At 35.2% G+C, this 17,500-nt stretch overlaps 1 protein-coding gene across 9 annotated transcripts in view; it reads left to right on the forward strand.

Moving 5' to 3' along the window:
* Window positions 1–17,500, forward strand: part of FOXP2 (forkhead box P2) — a 407,577-nt gene that overhangs the window by 343,059 nt on the left and 47,018 nt on the right. For 7 of the 9 annotated variants that reach the window (XM_006859297.1, XM_006859298.1, XM_006859299.1 and 4 more), the window contains 4 exons: window positions 3,456–3,669; window positions 5,412–5,516; window positions 15,227–15,314; window positions 16,940–17,023. In XM_006859297.1, coding sequence (XP_006859359.1) covers window positions 3,456–3,669; window positions 5,412–5,516; window positions 15,227–15,314; window positions 16,940–17,023 — 491 coding nt within the window. The remainder of the gene's footprint in view (window positions 1–3,455; window positions 3,670–5,411; window positions 5,517–15,226; window positions 15,315–16,939; window positions 17,024–17,500) is intronic. The other 2 variants (XM_006859304.1, XM_006859305.1) reach the window with 1 other exon arrangement.

The raw sequence follows: 17,500 nt of genomic DNA on the forward strand, positions 1-17,500 counted from the left end.
AACAACAACAACAACAACAACCAGGAGGGACCAGTCGCTGGAGAAGGACATCATGCTTGGTACTGTAAAGGGTCAGCGATGAGCTGACACAGTGGATGCAACAATGGGTTTTAGCATAGCAGTGTTGCTGAGGAGGGCACAAGACCGGGCAGTGTTGATTTCTGTCGTACATGGGCTTTCTGTGATTCGGAACTCACACATGACACCTAATAACAACAAGGTAAGAATTGGGTGTCCTATGTAGCAGAAGAAATACCTAAGTCATTCCCAGCTTATTGTTGTTGTTGTTCTTATGTGCCGTGGAGTCGGTTCCGACTCATAGCGACCCTATACAGGGTTTCCGAGGCTGTAAATCTTTACGGGAGCAGAAAGCCTGATCTTTCTCCCGTGGAACAGCTGGTAGTTTCGAACTGCTGACCTTGCGGCTCGCAGCCCGATTCGTAACCACTACACTACCAGAGCTCCTTATTATAGGGGGGGTGGGGGGTGGAAAGCTCTTAATAACTTTAGAGACCTCACTTATCCTGACTTTTCTTTAGACTCAGGCTGTGTCATAAAATCTTAAGGAGCCAACATCATCAAAATAAGAGCTTTCAGTACAGCTATCTGTGTGAAACTGGGTTAGGTTTAACAATCTGTTTTGGTTTTGTTTTTATTTCTGTGATAGATAATATGGATTTCGTTTTCAAATTTTATGTTTGAAACAATGCATCTTCTTCTGTTGCTGTGGGGTACTTACCGCTACAACTATATCTCAGTTTTCCACATGCAGAGGAAGGGTGTCAAGGCCCACACCGTTCACATTCATAGTCTATGGTCTGGTCCCTTCGTTCTCTACCTCTTCCATCCTACCTCACCTTCCACTGGCTCTTTATTGAACAACATCACTATGGTATCTGATGGAGAAGTGTGTTTTGTGTGTGTGGCAGGGGTAGTATTATTAGTATATTACATATTTTAGATGAGAATACTTTTGGAGCCACAGGGTCTTGGATTTGAATTCTGCTGATCAGTTATTAGCTAAGTGATTTTGAGCTTAATCTTTCTGAAATTGGTGAATCCTACAAGGAGCTCTGGTAGCCGAGTGGTTACGAGTCGGGCTGCTAACCTCAAAGTCAGCTAGTTTGAAACTACCAGTGGTTCCATGGGAGAAAGATGAGGCTTTCTGTTCCTGTAAAGATTTAAAGCCTCAGAAACCCTTTACAGGCTTGCTCTGAGTCAGAACCGACTCCACAGCTTACTACCACCACCACCACCAATGTCAGGTGAGGTTAACTAAGATTCTGAATGTAAAGTAGCTAGTAAAGCACTTAGAATGTAGTAAAGAATAAATTACAGTTTAATAAGAAGGCCTGCATTTTCTTCTGTATGTAAAGACTCAACAGTTTTCATATTTTTTACTATGATATTTTAAGTGTAAAGGCACTCAAGGCAGATTAAGATCAGCGCTTTACTGTTTGAACTTGGACATGTTATTAAACTACCCTCTCCCTTTGTTTCCTTACCTATAAATTGGGCAAAATAAAAATACAAACTCCCTAGGACTATGTGTTGTTGTTAAGTGCTGTGGAGTCAGTTCCAACTCATAGCGACTCTGTATAGGATTTGCAAGGAGTGGCTGGTGAGTTTTAACTACTGACCTTGTAGTTCAGACAGACCTTGCAGTCCAGTGCATTATCCTGCAATGCCACACAGGACTCCCCTAGGACTATGTTGTGTTGTTGTTATGTGCTGTGGACTTGGTTCCGACTCATTGCGACCCTGTACAGGGTTTCCGAGGCTATAAATCTTTACGGGAGCAGAAAGTCTCCTCTTTCTCCCGCGGAACAGCTGGTAGTTTCAAACTGCTTACCTTGCGGTTCCCAGCCTGATTCGTAATTAAATGGCATAAACGCTATATAAAGGCTTAGTTCTTGGCATATATAAGTAGTATTTTATAAATACTATAAACAATAATCTCAACACACGATTTCAAAATTACTGTTTAAACACTAAAGAATTGTGCCTAATTTGCCTACTTTCTTTCTCATATAGATCAGGTAGATTTTCAGAATGTGAATCATATAAATATTTTAAATGAATAGTTGATTTATTCAATTTTCAGTCATGAAATGAAGGAGGGGTTTGAATATTATTTGATTATTTGATCCATGCAAGTAAACATATTGAATTACTCAGGACCCCAAAATGAGATTCAGTTTTTCAACTTGCCTTTCTTGAGATGAAAATAATCATGTATTTTTCAAAACTTTGTAATTTTGAGTTGGCTATTTACTATTTTTTCATGACATCTTCATTTTTCTTTTCTTAAAAAAAGTTCTTGTGCTTTGCAATATTTCCAAAATCAATTTCCCTCAGTTTTTTCTAATAAAAATTTGCTAGAAGTCACACAGCTCAATTTTCAAATATAAATTGCTGTGTTTTTTTTTGTTTGTTTTTTTTCTTTTGTTAATCCTTAATATTATTCCTAGTACTATTCCTAAACTGAACTGGTGTGATGCTGTAGGATCAGCACTGGGCTGCAGACCACAAAGGCGACCATTCAAAACCACCAGCTCCTCCTTAGAAACTCTATACAAAGTCACTATGAGTCAGAATGAACTGGACAGAACTGAACAATTCCTAAATTGGTAGTCTTTAACAAATACATTGTTTATTCAAAAGGAAAGCTGTGGTTCTTGAAATAACCAAATACCTTACTAGAATTGATAGAATAGGGACAACTGAGTCAATTGCCATAGTATAGTTCATAAAGCTATATTCTATATATCCTGATAAAACAAGGAAGATGGAGCGAGGCATGTAGGAAAGAACCTCTAATTTCTAAATTAATAAATAACCAGACTTACTGGACTGGTTGAGAGTCCGAGTACGGCATTGGACCACAAGGTATGTTTGAACTGTAAGGTCAGCAGTTCAAACTTACCAGCCGCTCTTCAAAAATCCTACACAGGGTCGCTATGAGCCAGAACCAACTCCATGGCTCTTAACAGCAACAACAACTGGACTGGTTGAGACTAGAGGACTCCTTGAGACTATTGAGATACACATCAAATCTTGACTGAAACTAAGCCCAGAGTCCACCTTGTATAACAAATGGTCTACAAAAGTAATATCACTGTGTTCCTTTAAAAAATCACCTATATGTGACCAAACAGCCAGCAAGTACTTTAGAACAAATATGGAAATGTAAGGGTATAGGGAAATCACCTACATGTGACCAAACAGTCAAGAATTGTTTTAGAACAAATGTGGAAATGTAAGGATAGAGGGAAACTAGATTAATGGAAATGGAAAAGCCAGAACAGTACTGGTGGAGTAGAAGTAATTTTTTATTGTTTAGTAATGATCCTAGTGACATCACAATTTTCATTGGCATTGATCCATTATTACTACTGTATTTGTTATATCAACTTTACCCTTTTGCATTAGTGGTGCATTTTTTCATTTCCTAGCTGGCTTAAGTCCTGCTGAGATCCAACAGTTATGGAAAGAAGTGACCGGAGTTCATAGCATGGAAGACAATGGCATTAAACATGGAGGGCTAGACCTCACTACGAACAATTCCTCCTCGACTACCTCCTCCACCACTTCCAAAGCATCACCACCAATATCTCATCATTCCATAGTGAATGGACAGTCTTCAGTTCTAAATGCAAGGCGAGACAGGTAAACTCATATGACCTATTTTATATCCTTCTATCATCAAATTTTAGTTTCACCATTGATTGACAATAATAATAAAAAGGGTATGTAAGTAGTCAGGGGGAAAGTGTGTAAAACAACAAATTCAATCATCTTCAGCTATCTGTTTGAAATATTCTGTTTTATTACAAAATGAAATTCAAATGCCAATCATTTGATCAGTATAGTTGGGGAGTTTGTCTGAAGAAACTGGTTTTTTAATCAGTGTGTTCAGAATGATTGTGTAAAACACTTTTTCAATCTGTCTGCTAGAACAACAGTTTACCATTTTTTAAGCTAAGAACCAATTCTTCAATTTCAAATAATTTAAGATACATGTGTATCCCCTTAATATATTTTTCAAGTATGTGTTTAGCTATCAGAGAATAGGTCTACATATGTTTACAAACACAGGCATAATGAACCAGAAGACAGAAAATCTAGTTTGCCTTATTGATTGTTGTGGCAAGATGGATTTTATAAATTTATAAAAATAGGCATGCACTGTGATAGCTTTCTGAATCAATCTGACTCAGAATTCATGAAGACATTTTTTTTTAAGTCAGTCATTAACATTGAGCATATTGTTAGAAAACTTTTGAACTTACTGTTATACCTTTTATTATGTAAAAACTGCCTTTATAAAAGGAGTGCCATTGCACTTTTGTCCATTTAATTGTGTTTACTCGGGTTTATAACTATCTAATCAAATCCTTTAAGGTATTTTAAATGAACTATCTAAGACAAAATACTGTTTGACATGAAAATATCTGTTTTTAGCATCTTAAACATTAATGTAGATTTTCTGAACAGATGACTTAGGCTCATATTATTATTGAAGCTCTAAACTTCCTATGTAAGCATCGTGGATTGGTAATGTTCTGTTATATAATGTGAACACACTGTATTCTTAGTTTCTGTAAATTCATGTCATATACAAATCATGTTTCAAAGAAACAGTTATTTAATTACAATATAGTTTAAAATAGAATGCTGTCAATTGGTCATATTTTTGGACGTCAGCTGAGTACTGGGAAAAAGTTTGCTTGTGAGCTGTCATTATTATAAAATGGGATGTTGTCAGTGTTCTCATGCTATTGTTTTAATTGAGAGTAATTTGATGATTATGTATTTCAGAAGGTGGTTGCTTTCTCTACGACCACTCTGTCTGAAATAGTACTCATTAGCAAAAGTCTCTAATAATTGTGAAAGAATATAGCAAGTGAATATTGTTACAAAGTAGAATTTTTAAGGAAACTAGTATAAATCTATGTGGTTTCTGCATGCATATTAAACAGCCAAAATGATCCTGAAAGTCCATATGCTCTTTTAAAAGAACAGTTCAAAATCTTACTGTGACTATCTTATTTTCTTTAAGATACATTTTTTTCTTCACTTGACCACATATGAATATATATATTTTTTGTTTAGAGGTAAAATGTTACATTAAGGTCATATGGCAGGATTAGCATATGATATTATACAATACTCTTAGTTTTTCATCCTTTATTAACAGTCATCTTTGGCTCTACTGCTCCTCTAATTGGAACATCATCTAGCCTTGGCAGTTGAACTATTCAATAGAACAATTAAATTTTTCTGACTGCTCTGAGCTGAATTGACCTGTTTTGACCTGTTTGTCACTGATCGTAACCTGACAGGCGCTAGCAGCCTGCAACGATTATGGCTTTTTGAGATGAATCTGACGTCGTGTTCTTTTGCTACAGCTCATCGCATGAGGAGACTGGGGCCTCTCACACTCTCTATGGCCATGGAGTTTGCAAATGGCCAGGCTGTGAAAGCATTTGTGAAGATTTTGGACAGTTTTTAAAGTAGGTTTTTCACCTTTGTTTTGGTGGGGAGAACATGGACATTTTAGGTGTGTTGTTATACATAAACAAGATGAAGGAGGAAAGTCAGAATCCATCCTAAGGCATTCCGTAAGTTTCTGTGTGCTCTCAACAAGTGGATGAGCTAAGATTAGGCTAAAAAGGTTAACTCTTCTCCCTTGCATTGTCATGAAAATATTTTACAAATAATTTAATGATGAAAAATATTAGCCCACTATAATAGGGTCCCACGGGAGAAAGATGAGGCTTTCTGCTCCCGTAAAGATTTACAGCCTTGGAAACCCTGTACAGGGTCACTATGAGTCGGAACCAACTCCACAGCACATAACCACCACCACCATCATAATAGTGTTGCAGTGCTGGTGTAGTGCTGTGGGTTAATGCGCTGCACTGTAAAGTTAGTTTGAACTGCAAAGTCGGTGGTTCAAGCTTACCAGCCGCTCCTCAGAAACTCTATACAGGGTCGCTATGGGTCGGAACTGACTCTACGGCACATAATAAAAACAACAGTAACATAATAATGTCACTGCATATTGAGAGACATATTAAATTTCCAAAGTTTCTGTTTAAAATTTCAGGAAATATTATTAAGTAGTAAGATATGTATGTGTGGAGTACTGGTGTGGTGCTATAGGGTAAGAACTCAACCACAAAGTCGGTTTGAACCACAGTGTCAGTGGTTCGAACTCATCAGCTGCTCCTTGGAAACCCTATATAGGGTCACTATGAGTTGGAACTGACTTGATGGCACTTAACAACAACATATATACATGAGCTTCAAAAAGGTTGTAGAAAAGTTCCATTATCCTTAATTACATTTTTATACAAACATTTTGAAGTTCCTATGTACACATACTTTGATAGCGCAGTGGTTACGAATTGGGCTGTGAACCTTAAGGTCAGTGGTTCGAAACTGCCAGCTGCTCCATGGGAGAAAGATGAGGCTTTCTACTCCCATAAAGATTTACACCCTCGAAAACCCTGTACAGGGTCGCTATGGGTTGGAACCGACTCGACGGCACTTAACAACAATGTACACATACACAGGCAGTCCACAGGTTAGCGACATCTAACTTACATATAATACCTCCAGTTAAAAGTCAATCCCTAACTTACATATAATACCTCTACTTAAAAGTCAATCCCTGCAAAGCCTTTTATATAAAAATTATATGTGTTATATGCAATAGTTTGTAATAACAAACAGGCATTACTTAGCAATTTGTATCAAAACATTATTGTTATTAGTATTGTTGTATTATTATGCTAAAGATGTTTTAATGTGTCTGGAAACTTTTCTTTCTTTATTTTTTTATACATAGAAAGATATACTATAGACTGTATACTAAGACAAACAATTTGACGTTGGATATGAACCTTACCTGACTGTTCAACTTAACAGACAAATCTAGCTTAAAGACAGAAACAGAGTTTGTTTATTAGCCAGGCATTGCCTCTATCTGTGTGTATGTGTGTGTGTGTCATTTGATACTCGTTTTTTTAGTCACAGAGTTAATTGTTGTTGTTGTTGGGTGCCATCGAGTTGGTACCAACTCACAGCGACGTTATGTACAACAGAACGAAACACTGCAAATCTCACAATGGTTGCCACGCTTGAGCCCATTGATGCTTCCACTTTGCCAATCCGTCTCCCTGGGCATCTTCCTCTTTTCTCAGACCCTAGCTCTTATTTAAAACAGTAAGGAACCTATTGGTGCAATACATTAAGCATTGGTCTGCTAACTGAAAGGTTGGTGGTTTGAACCCACTAGTTGCTCCTGAAGAGAAAGCTGTGTCAGTCGCCTTCCCTAAAGATTTACAGCCTCAGAAACTCTATGCTGGCTGGTATTGTCTCTGTGAGTCCTAATTGACTCGATGGAAGTCAGCTAGGATTTTAAACAATTATATTTATTAAAATCATTAAATACAAGGAGACTTCAAAAGTTCATTTGTAAACACATATTCACTCATATTTTGCATGAACTTTTTGAAGCCCCCTTGTAATGATAGTTACTAAGTATCAGTGAAGAATGATGATACTTAATGTACATTTAGCAACAGAACAGAAAATACAGGAAGTCAATGCTGGCAAAAATTTCAACAAGTAACTGTTTCATTGAAGCTGTTGCTTGTTGCCCTCAGAATCATAAAGGAACAGTATTTGTATAAAACACTGCCTGACTTACATGCTGAAAATAAAAATTTTGTGTATCCTTGATTTCTTCACAAACCGTAGTATTTTTGTATTATATTAATCCTTGAGAGGTTCTTTTTCAAATAAGAATATGCATCTTTGATGAAACTCATCCTTGCACAGCCCTGATATGCAAGAGATGTAAACAGAGAGCTCTAGATAGCTTTATGGAGATGGGTAACTTCACAGGCTGAGGCTCGTATGTTGTCATGGTGCAGCTAACAGGGTGAATGAACTGTTTCATGCTTCATCAACAATTAAGTTAATTAGCTCATTTGAAATTGCACTGCTTTGTTGCCAGAATGTTGGCAGAAACATCAAAAAGATGTGTTTACAAATGGTGGACTACAGGGGATAGAGCAAAAGCACCTTAACAACAAGGCGCAAGTACTTGGCATCATCCTGACTTTATAACTGAATTACAGTAAGACTTCCTTCCGCAAGGATTGTTTAACCCTTTCTAGTTTCTGACAAATGAAAAGAAAATATGCTTCATCTATCACTACAGCTCCTTGTGAATGGTCTGAAATAAAAATTTCTACTTCTATTATACCAAAACAGTTGCAAGTGGCCACTTTGTTGGGTATAAAATTGATTTCTGTGTTCTAAGCAAAGAGAGTATTAAAAATTTTTCATAATTGCTAAAATTTCCCTAAGAAAAATGTTGGTTAACACCAAGATAGAACATTAATAAAAACAAAACCCAAAACACTGCTATTGAGTTGATTTCTACCCATAGTGATCCTATAAAGCTATTAATTCTTTTAAAAGCTAAGTTAACATATTTCTTAATATGTTATTTCTTATTGATAGATTATATTACTACTTAGCATTAAGATTAGGGACTGCGACGGCTCTGTAGGATAAGCACTGAATCACAATTACAAGGTCAGCAGTACAAACCTACCAGCCGTCCCATGAAAGAAAGATAAGGTTTTTCTGCTTTCACAAAGATTTGTGCCTTCAAAAACCCTATACAGGGTCATTATGAGTCAGAACTGTCTCCATGACACTTAACAACAAAAACAGGATAATTTAGAGAATTCCTGTTACAATTAAGTATGGCATTGTAAACCATAGAATTGAGCACATTTCATTCCTTCATTTATTCTGAAAAAAATTAAGATTATCTTTAAGAAAATATACATATGTTTTCTTTAATGTGATTTGTATTAAAGAACATGAAAATGATGGCTTTTATTTGTTTCAAATAATTGCACATTTTTTATTACTAACAAACACTTGAGTATGATTCCTCATTTTACCCTCCATGGTCTTTTTTTTTTAATTTTCATGTCAGTGTTTTTAAAAAAAAAAAAAAAAACAGAAGAAATTATAATTAAAACAGCATTTCCTTTCAATTAAATATCAACTTTGATTCCAAAGACTGACCATTTTTCCAACCCATTAACTTGATAGGGATGACAGAATTAATGGCAGTAGATTTTCAGGCCTTTATCTTAGTCTACTTTTGTTATGATATGCTTGATGCTCTCTAATGCAAAGATCTGTGATGAACTCTGTTAATAAAGTCAGTGCCAGTATTCTGTACTGAAATGAAATATTAATTAGACATATTTTCCTTATTGGTATTATCTTTTTCTTTAACATATGTGTGAAATTTGAAGAGATTATATTTCATACGATGAGTTAACTTCAATTATTTAGAAAAAATCTATCTATCTATCTATCTATCTATCTATCTATCTATCTAGATATAGATATAGATATATTTATTATTATTATTTTTTTAAGTGTCCATGTGGGGAGTGGAATGAACAAAGGTACCAGCATGCAAACATATTTTCTTTGAAATAAAAGTTTTCTTTTGTTTTGTAATACTGGAGAGAATAGAAAATTTTGAGGAAGCAAAAAAAAAACAGGCAAGTCACAAAGCTGTAAAAGTTGTTAACTTTAAGTCTCCTTGTTTATCAACTCTCATATTTTAAAATTCAGCATGAGAAAACTACTATTATGGAATTTTTAAATTTCCAAAATACACGAAATGTTAAATGTGTAACTCCAGCTTTATTTTGGATAAATCAATGGATAACTTATCCATTGATTTCAAATAAAAACACATCATCCATTGTTATCACCTAGCCTACATATGCTAAATAGCAAAGGGGTGTAGAATATTGTGTCTCAAAATTTGCATTCCAAAATGAACTTGTAGATCCCCTACATTTTCACCAAATGAAAAGCCAGCAAAAGACAGTTGCATCTGTATTTCATAATATGTACATATATGTGTATGTTTTATTTCATATTCAACTGCAGCATTTATACTGAATAAAACAATTGGGACCAAATTACAAGTTGATGTTTATAACAGCAAAAATGAAAGAAGAAAACAGAAGCTATGACTCAAAATGTGTTTAGGAATTTTTTTTTTTTTAATTTTACCATAAATGGGTTTTAACAGAAGCTAATCAGTTTTATGTCCACTAACTGAGGACCTCACTAGATCACCAAAACCATCTAATCCTAGTTCTTCATAACTGTTTTTAAAGAATCATAGTGTAATAATGTATAACAAAACTTTAGTGTAATTGGTGTGCATAATTAATTGTCATTCTCTTGAATCTAAGTCAGTCTGAATATATACAGATTGACTTTCAGAGCTTAAACTAAAGGTTTACAATGGCATTCCAGTTAGCAGACACTTGTTCTTGAACCTACATGAGCACATGCTAGTAAACATAGTAAGCGGTATGAACGTGGAAAGTCTATGCAATAAGAAAGACAGAATAGCTGCTGTCCATAAAAATATCATTCTATTAAAGATTAATTAGTTGATGAACATACATGAACTAGGCATGTTACAAAGCTTGATTGTTAAGGCTTGATACTATTGATGGAATCATAGGCAAGGTAGTAGAAATAGGATAGTTTATTTAATGAAAATGTGTTGTGGTGTTTGTTTTTCTTTCCACGACTCTAAAAATTACACTCTCACTTAGGGTTTATTGTCTATTTCTTTGTCTTTGACTAGGCAGCATGGCTACAAAATTATGACCTCAAGAAGGCATTCTTTGAACTTGTCAGAATGTTGTTTCTTTTGGTGACAGTGCCCCCATCTCTCAAAACTAAGGCATCTCACATAATCAACTAAATGAATAGTGACAGCTAACATTTTGTATTTAAACTCCTGTCAGTGTTTAAACATAAAAAGCTTGATGCAAAATAAATCAAACACCAGTGATATGCAAGTGAAACATTTTGTTAAAACAGTCCCTGACATAGTTGGATTTAAATCTGATCCCTTTTTAGCTTATGAAATGCTATATAACTTTAAATGAATTTGAAAAATCTAGAGGTTAAAATTGAATTGCTAATCTGGAGTGTATAATTGAAGTTACTACATGCATTCATAACCTTAAAAGCTTCGTTAAGGAGAATTGTGCATTAAATAGATTGGAATGATCCTTTCCTACTTTTTTTTTTTTACTTCCTGAAATGCTTGCTTAATTGTTTTTTTTTTTTGAAAGAATATGACTGTCTATTTACGTTTTTTCTAGTGCACCTTACCTACCTAGCACACAGATTCAATACAGTTTTGAAAGAACGTCAGTCGACCACATCATTTATTCCATTTTGAAAACAAAAATCAATATACCTATAAAGTGACCCATAAATTAGAACTGGCTCACACAGTGTTTGTTCAGTACTGCTTTTCTGAAGGCACCCTTTGCATTTTTTCTTCACCTCTCTGTTTGAACTGCAGTCTCGGTAAGAGGCTCATTAGGGGACATTAGGGACTGGAGCTAACCAGAATTCCAGAGCTTGCTTTGCTCTTATTAATGCATAGTAGAGTAGAATGCATTTAAATATTTCATAGGCATTCAGTAATTTGTGTGTAATCGCCTTGTTAGCAGACCAGTAGAAGTAGAACAGGCCTGTGAAATGGTGTTAGTGATTGCAGGGGTAATTTACAGACCTTTGCCATCAGAAAGAGTATTATTGTTGGCTAGTATGAAGCTGTGAAATAGAACTAGCAATAAGTAAAAAAAGAAACTTAATAAAGGTTTTGTAACAAGCATCTTCAGGGATAGCAACCCCACTTGGTCCTTTTTGAAGCAGCTATAATTTATGACATAGGCAATATATCAAGTGCATAAGATAGTGTTATGGAGCATTCATAGGGAAAGGGTATTTGCAACATTAGTTCCAACTTCCTGCGAGGGACATGATTAAATGATTAATGAAATGTCCCTTTGCATATGCATTTTGAAACAGCAATTAGGCACTGACTGAGAAAAATCCACCAATCCTCTCATTTTTCAGGATTATCTCATTCTTGATTTATAAATCATAGAGAATTTCTGAACAGCAATATGTAGTACCTGAGATAGTTATAAAAACATAAAAGAGAATAATTTGGGCACAAAATAGTCATAAATATATAAATTCGTAATTTAATGTTAAAACTCAGTCTATTTATTTAGTCGTATTGCATTGTATTTATATCCTCCACACTATTTCTGTAGTTTGATTGGCATAATTAAGTAGGGGAATGAATAGGCACTATTATTTTACATATCACTGGTAAACAATAGCGAGGAAAGGAGAAGGGAGATGTGGCAGAGGTATGTATGTGTTTTTCAAGTTCTCACTAATCCACTGGAGGCTGTTCTATAAATGATCATTGAAGGGCTGCAAGCTAGCCTATAATTACAGGAAAGAAAGTGGCAGCTCTGGCATTTCATAACTATGTGTCCTCGAAAAGTGCTTTGTGAGTTTGTCACCAATGATAATTTAGATAGAGGCTCATTACTGAACATCACAACACTTTAAAAACCTTTCGCCTTCATACAGGAGAATAAAGGACTATTTTAATGGCAAGGTTCTTTTGTGTTCCACTGAAAAATTCAATCAAGACAAAACCTCATTGACTATTATTGTAGTCTACAGTCTCTATTCTAATAAAAGCTGCATAGATAAATTGAATAGGTCTCTAAGACCCAAGTATATAATGCAAACATTTTGTACTTTTTCTAGTCCTTTAAATATAGGATAATGATTATCACTAAGAAGTAAACAAGTGTAAAAAACCTTTTTTTAAAAGAAATTTTATGCCCCCCCCAAATAATAATAGTAAAGCAAGCATGTTATAATGAATATACCTTCTCTTGTGACACTGTGCATTCCACTTCTCCCATTTGCTTCATTCACACAGTGATCTTTGTGTGTAGCTGAAGCCTTTTAAAAACATCTGCATCATTTACACTGGTTGTGAAAAAAACATGTTTATCCTCAAGAGTTGATAGTGCAAAGAACATAAGAAAATACAACCTTAAGAATATAGCAAACTATTGCATTGCACTGATAGAAAATTATCTTATTTCACATTAAAAATTTACGTGGAAAAGGCTGCAAAATAAGTTTCATATGTTGTTTTCTGCTGATCAGGAATTATAAGTCTACTTATTATAAACTAACTTCTTGTCATACTCCAACACTCCATGCCTCCTGTCCAGAAAACATGTGTGAATTTCCATCTTCATTAGAGTTAGGTTCACTACAGAACCGGTTGGAGCTGAGTTTAGCACAGACAGGTAGAGTGGAGGTGCCTCTCCTGTCCTCTAACCTGTATACCTCAAGCTTGACCTGATACATACACCTTACTGTTTTCATCTACAGTCTCTTCTCAGTGGAAACTTAGAATTGTGCTGAGACTTAGGGAGGTTTTGTTGTTATGATCATCAAGGAGATAAACAAACTGGTTTCATTTATCAAAGAACAAAGGATTCAAATTGCTAAACCGAGATCCACTGACAAATCAGCACAGTTGTTTATATTTTTTTCAGCAGCATATAAGTTCTTCTTCATATATGTCTGACTGTATTTGTAAGCTTTGTGATTAACTTCAAGAAACAGAGGTAAACAATTTCAATAGGTACAAAAACCACATCTTTTGAGTTCAACATACTGAGGGATGAACTGAACATTTTGAACTATTATACCATTTCCAATGATACTTATAGGCACATCGGTAAATATGCAGATTCTTACAAATAGTTTAAGTATTGTCTTTTAACTTATGGGCATTGATGGGAATATCTCTGATCAACCACTACCTTTGTATGCCAGTTGGTGGAATGGACTCACCAAAAGATATTAATTATTTAAAGGTTTATTTTTTATTATCATTAAGCAACGTTGACTCAGTTCTGACTTACAGCAGTACTAGACACAACAGACCACACCACTGTCTAGTCCTGTATCCGTCTCACAATTGTTTCTGTGCTTGAGTCCATTGTTACAGCTGCTATGGTCAGTCCATCTTGTTGAGGGTCTTCCTCCTTTTGACTGATCTTCTCTTTACTCTACCAAGCATCATGTCCTTTTTCAGAAACTAAATGATTACAAATGAACGGAATATATATTTTTAATATTTTCTTATTTCACAGAGGTGCCACCCTGCTTTACCATCGTATTCACTAGAGACATCTCTGTAAGCAGTACACAGGAATACCTCATTTTAATGTGCTATAATTTATTGCACATTATAGATATTGCATATTTTTTAAAAATTTAAGGTGTTTGTGGCAGCCCTATGTTGAACAGGTCTGTCAGCACCATTTTGCTAACACCATGTGCTTACTTCCTATCTGTGTATTATATTTTGGTAATTCTCACAATATCTCACACTTTTTCTTAAAGCCATTGCACACTTCATAAACTGCAGTGTATGTAAACATAACTTCGCATGCTCTTGGAAACCAAAATAAACTTGTGTGGCTCACAAGGTTTTTGTGATATTTGTTTTATTGCTGGAAATGAACCCACAATATCTGCTAGCTATTGTGTATACTGTAATAAGGATGCAGATTTCAGATTGAAGTAAAATAATTAGAGCGACTTGTCTTTCGTCATGTTGCATAAACTTTGGCTCACAAATAGGACAATAAAATAAAATATCTCAAGATCTTGATTTTCAGGATTTTCAGTGCAGTTTATTTATTTGATAGTAACAGTAAGTGATCATTCTTCATAAGTCTTAATGTCTCCATGGGATGATAGCTTTCCATCTTTACCGAATTCACACTATATCCCAGTGGAATAAGGTATCACTCACTAAATAACATCATCAGAACCACAAACTGTTTTAGCAAAAATGGAATCGAGAATTGCCTTTGTTCTTTTCAGAATTACTTTTGATTCATATGTTTATAAGGTGTCCTTTAAAAAAATGACAAGAGCATGTGAAATACATCTAGTGATTTCCACTATTACTCTGTAAATGGTTGGGGAAAATATTTTCTGTGATAGCTGATAAGCTCAGAGACAGTGATACTTTCTGCCACATGAAGGTTCTGTTTGTATTTCATAAATAATATCAATAAACACATACTTATATTTAATTCTGCTCCATATGGTTTGTGGCAGACCCCTTGTTTTGCAGACGTCACTATGACTTTAGCCTAGTGCTGATGAAGTGCAACTCTGACATTCAAGCGCACACTGCTTAGCATTCTGTTTTGTGTTTGTACAGGCACCTTAACAATGAACATGCATTGGACGACAGAAGCACTGCCCAGTGTCGAGTGCAAATGCAGGTGGTACAACAGTTAGAAATACAGGTTTGTCAGATGCTCATTTAATGAACTCTTCTCTTAGGTCTGTGGTGTGTTCAATTTAGTGTTGGTCAGATGCTGGGTTTTAGAACACACTTTCACTGTCTCAGTAACAGAGTGACTAATAAAGATACCTAAATTTTAGATTATTTTTAGCCATGGCAATGATTGATAACTCAGAATGGACTGCTGTAGTTTAAGATACCTAGTACATAGAGTTATAGAATGTTTAGTCTGTATGTCATCTATCTGGGTATTCCAAAACAGTCAAACCACATTTTCTCTAGTATGGGTTTAACCAATTGGGTGTGATTCTATGAAGGGGACAGTTTTTACATGAACAAATCTTGATGTTCCTGTGGTAGCTTATATTACAGGAAAAGGCCAAGATCTACAATATATTATTTTTCTGTAATATAATATCCTGACAAAAAGGAAACAGCAAACTTTTCTGCTACTAATATATTTTTTATTCAAACTTCACTTGCAAAAATTCTTAATACTCATCTCTAATTGAAGTAATGGCAAATTATTTATAGTATTAAAGATGATAATATATGTGATGGTTCCAATGCTGATGATTTAATTTTTTAAAATAAACCTTTCTGTAAAGTTTTGAAACAGAATTTGTCCACAAATAAAATTCATAAAACTGATGAGAAAGCAGTTATATTAGTCTTTCATGTTTTTACAAACCCTTAAGGCTTGCTTTAATATTGTATCTTAAGGAACTTTGTTCTTCTGTTTTCTCAAAACTAATACTTTAATTTTAATCACTCAATTTTGTTTTCTTCACACTTTGCTAGATTTCAAATTCATTTCAATTCATCATGTTATTGCTTTTTTCCAAGGAGCTACTAAGAATGTTTTGACCTGTACAGTAATCAAAGAACATAAAAAGCATCGTCACTCTTGTAGTTGAAAAGCTTTTTGTAAATGTGTTTACCATTTATAAAAGACACCAGAGTTCAGCTGATGATGCGGTCTGCAGTGTGACCAATTAGGCCTCTTTTTTTTTTTTTTTTCTGCTGTGTCTGACTGATGGAAAAGTAAGGTCCGTCAGTTGTAATGAGACCCAGTGCAAGTGTAGATGCCGACTCTGTGGCAGAGTTCATCGTTTCACACTGCCTGGTCTCTGTCACTCTATTGAATTAGATTGATGATGGCAGATTGCAGGGGGCACTAACTGGACCTCAGTGGGAAAGCACGAAGTGTGTAGACAATCCTGGCAGGCACTTCGCTTTGAGAACCCTTCACCCCTTCACAGCTGTTGGCACTAGTCCATTGCTAACAGTGTCCACAGGACTTTAAAGAGACACCATGGGCCTTCTAATTTATGGTTTCAGTAACTTGTTACTGTCGAGGCAACTGTGACCTCAATTCTCTTATTGACAAAAAGATGAAGTGTTATTTGTTTTCTCTGACCTTTTAACATAAGGAAAGCTATAAAAGTTTTTTCCCCCCTCCATAACTAAAGTTGCCTTTCCTCCCAGATAAGTTCTTACTGACATAGACTTTTATATGCAGGAATCATTACTCTGAGATCAGCTCAATGATAAGATGTATCACTGCAATAAAATAGCTGTATCAGTCATTTCTAAAATGCTTCTGATCTCACTCTTTCTTAACAGCTTTCTAAAGAACGCGAGCGTCTTCAAGCAATGATGACCCACTTGCACATGCGACCCTCAGAGCCCAAACCATCTCCCAAACCTGTAAGTGCATATTGCTTTATAAACAGTAAATAGGTCTGCCAATGTAACAGACTAAGAAAATGAACAATTTAGTGACAGTTAGAAAACAATAAGTGTGATGAAAAATATGGCAATAAAATGAAAGTAAAATGTAATCGCTTGTCAAATTGTATGTTTCTTTTAAAGTAATGCTATCTTTTACAAAATCTATCCAATCTGCACCGTGGGTGACACTAAACAGAGTACACCTATCAGTGCAGAAATCACCGCCTTGGGGCTGAAGCCAGAGAGAATATCTTTCTGTGATAGGTTTACAGATATTAAAAGGAAACCCACTTTGAGCGACCAGAAAGACAGTAACAGTACAAATCACAGATAGAAAGGTACGTGGTGTGCCAAAGAGGACCTAGATCAATCATGAGATACAGATAAATAGATTTTTATAGAATATGTTGTCAAAAATGTTACACTGTGGTATAACCATTTTTTTGTTGCTTG

This window comes from Chrysochloris asiatica, unplaced genomic scaffold (assembly GCF_000296735.1).
Source record: "Chrysochloris asiatica unplaced genomic scaffold, ChrAsi1.0 scaffold00032, whole genome shotgun sequence".
Taxonomy (NCBI): domain Eukaryota; kingdom Metazoa; phylum Chordata; class Mammalia; order Afrosoricida; family Chrysochloridae; genus Chrysochloris; species Chrysochloris asiatica.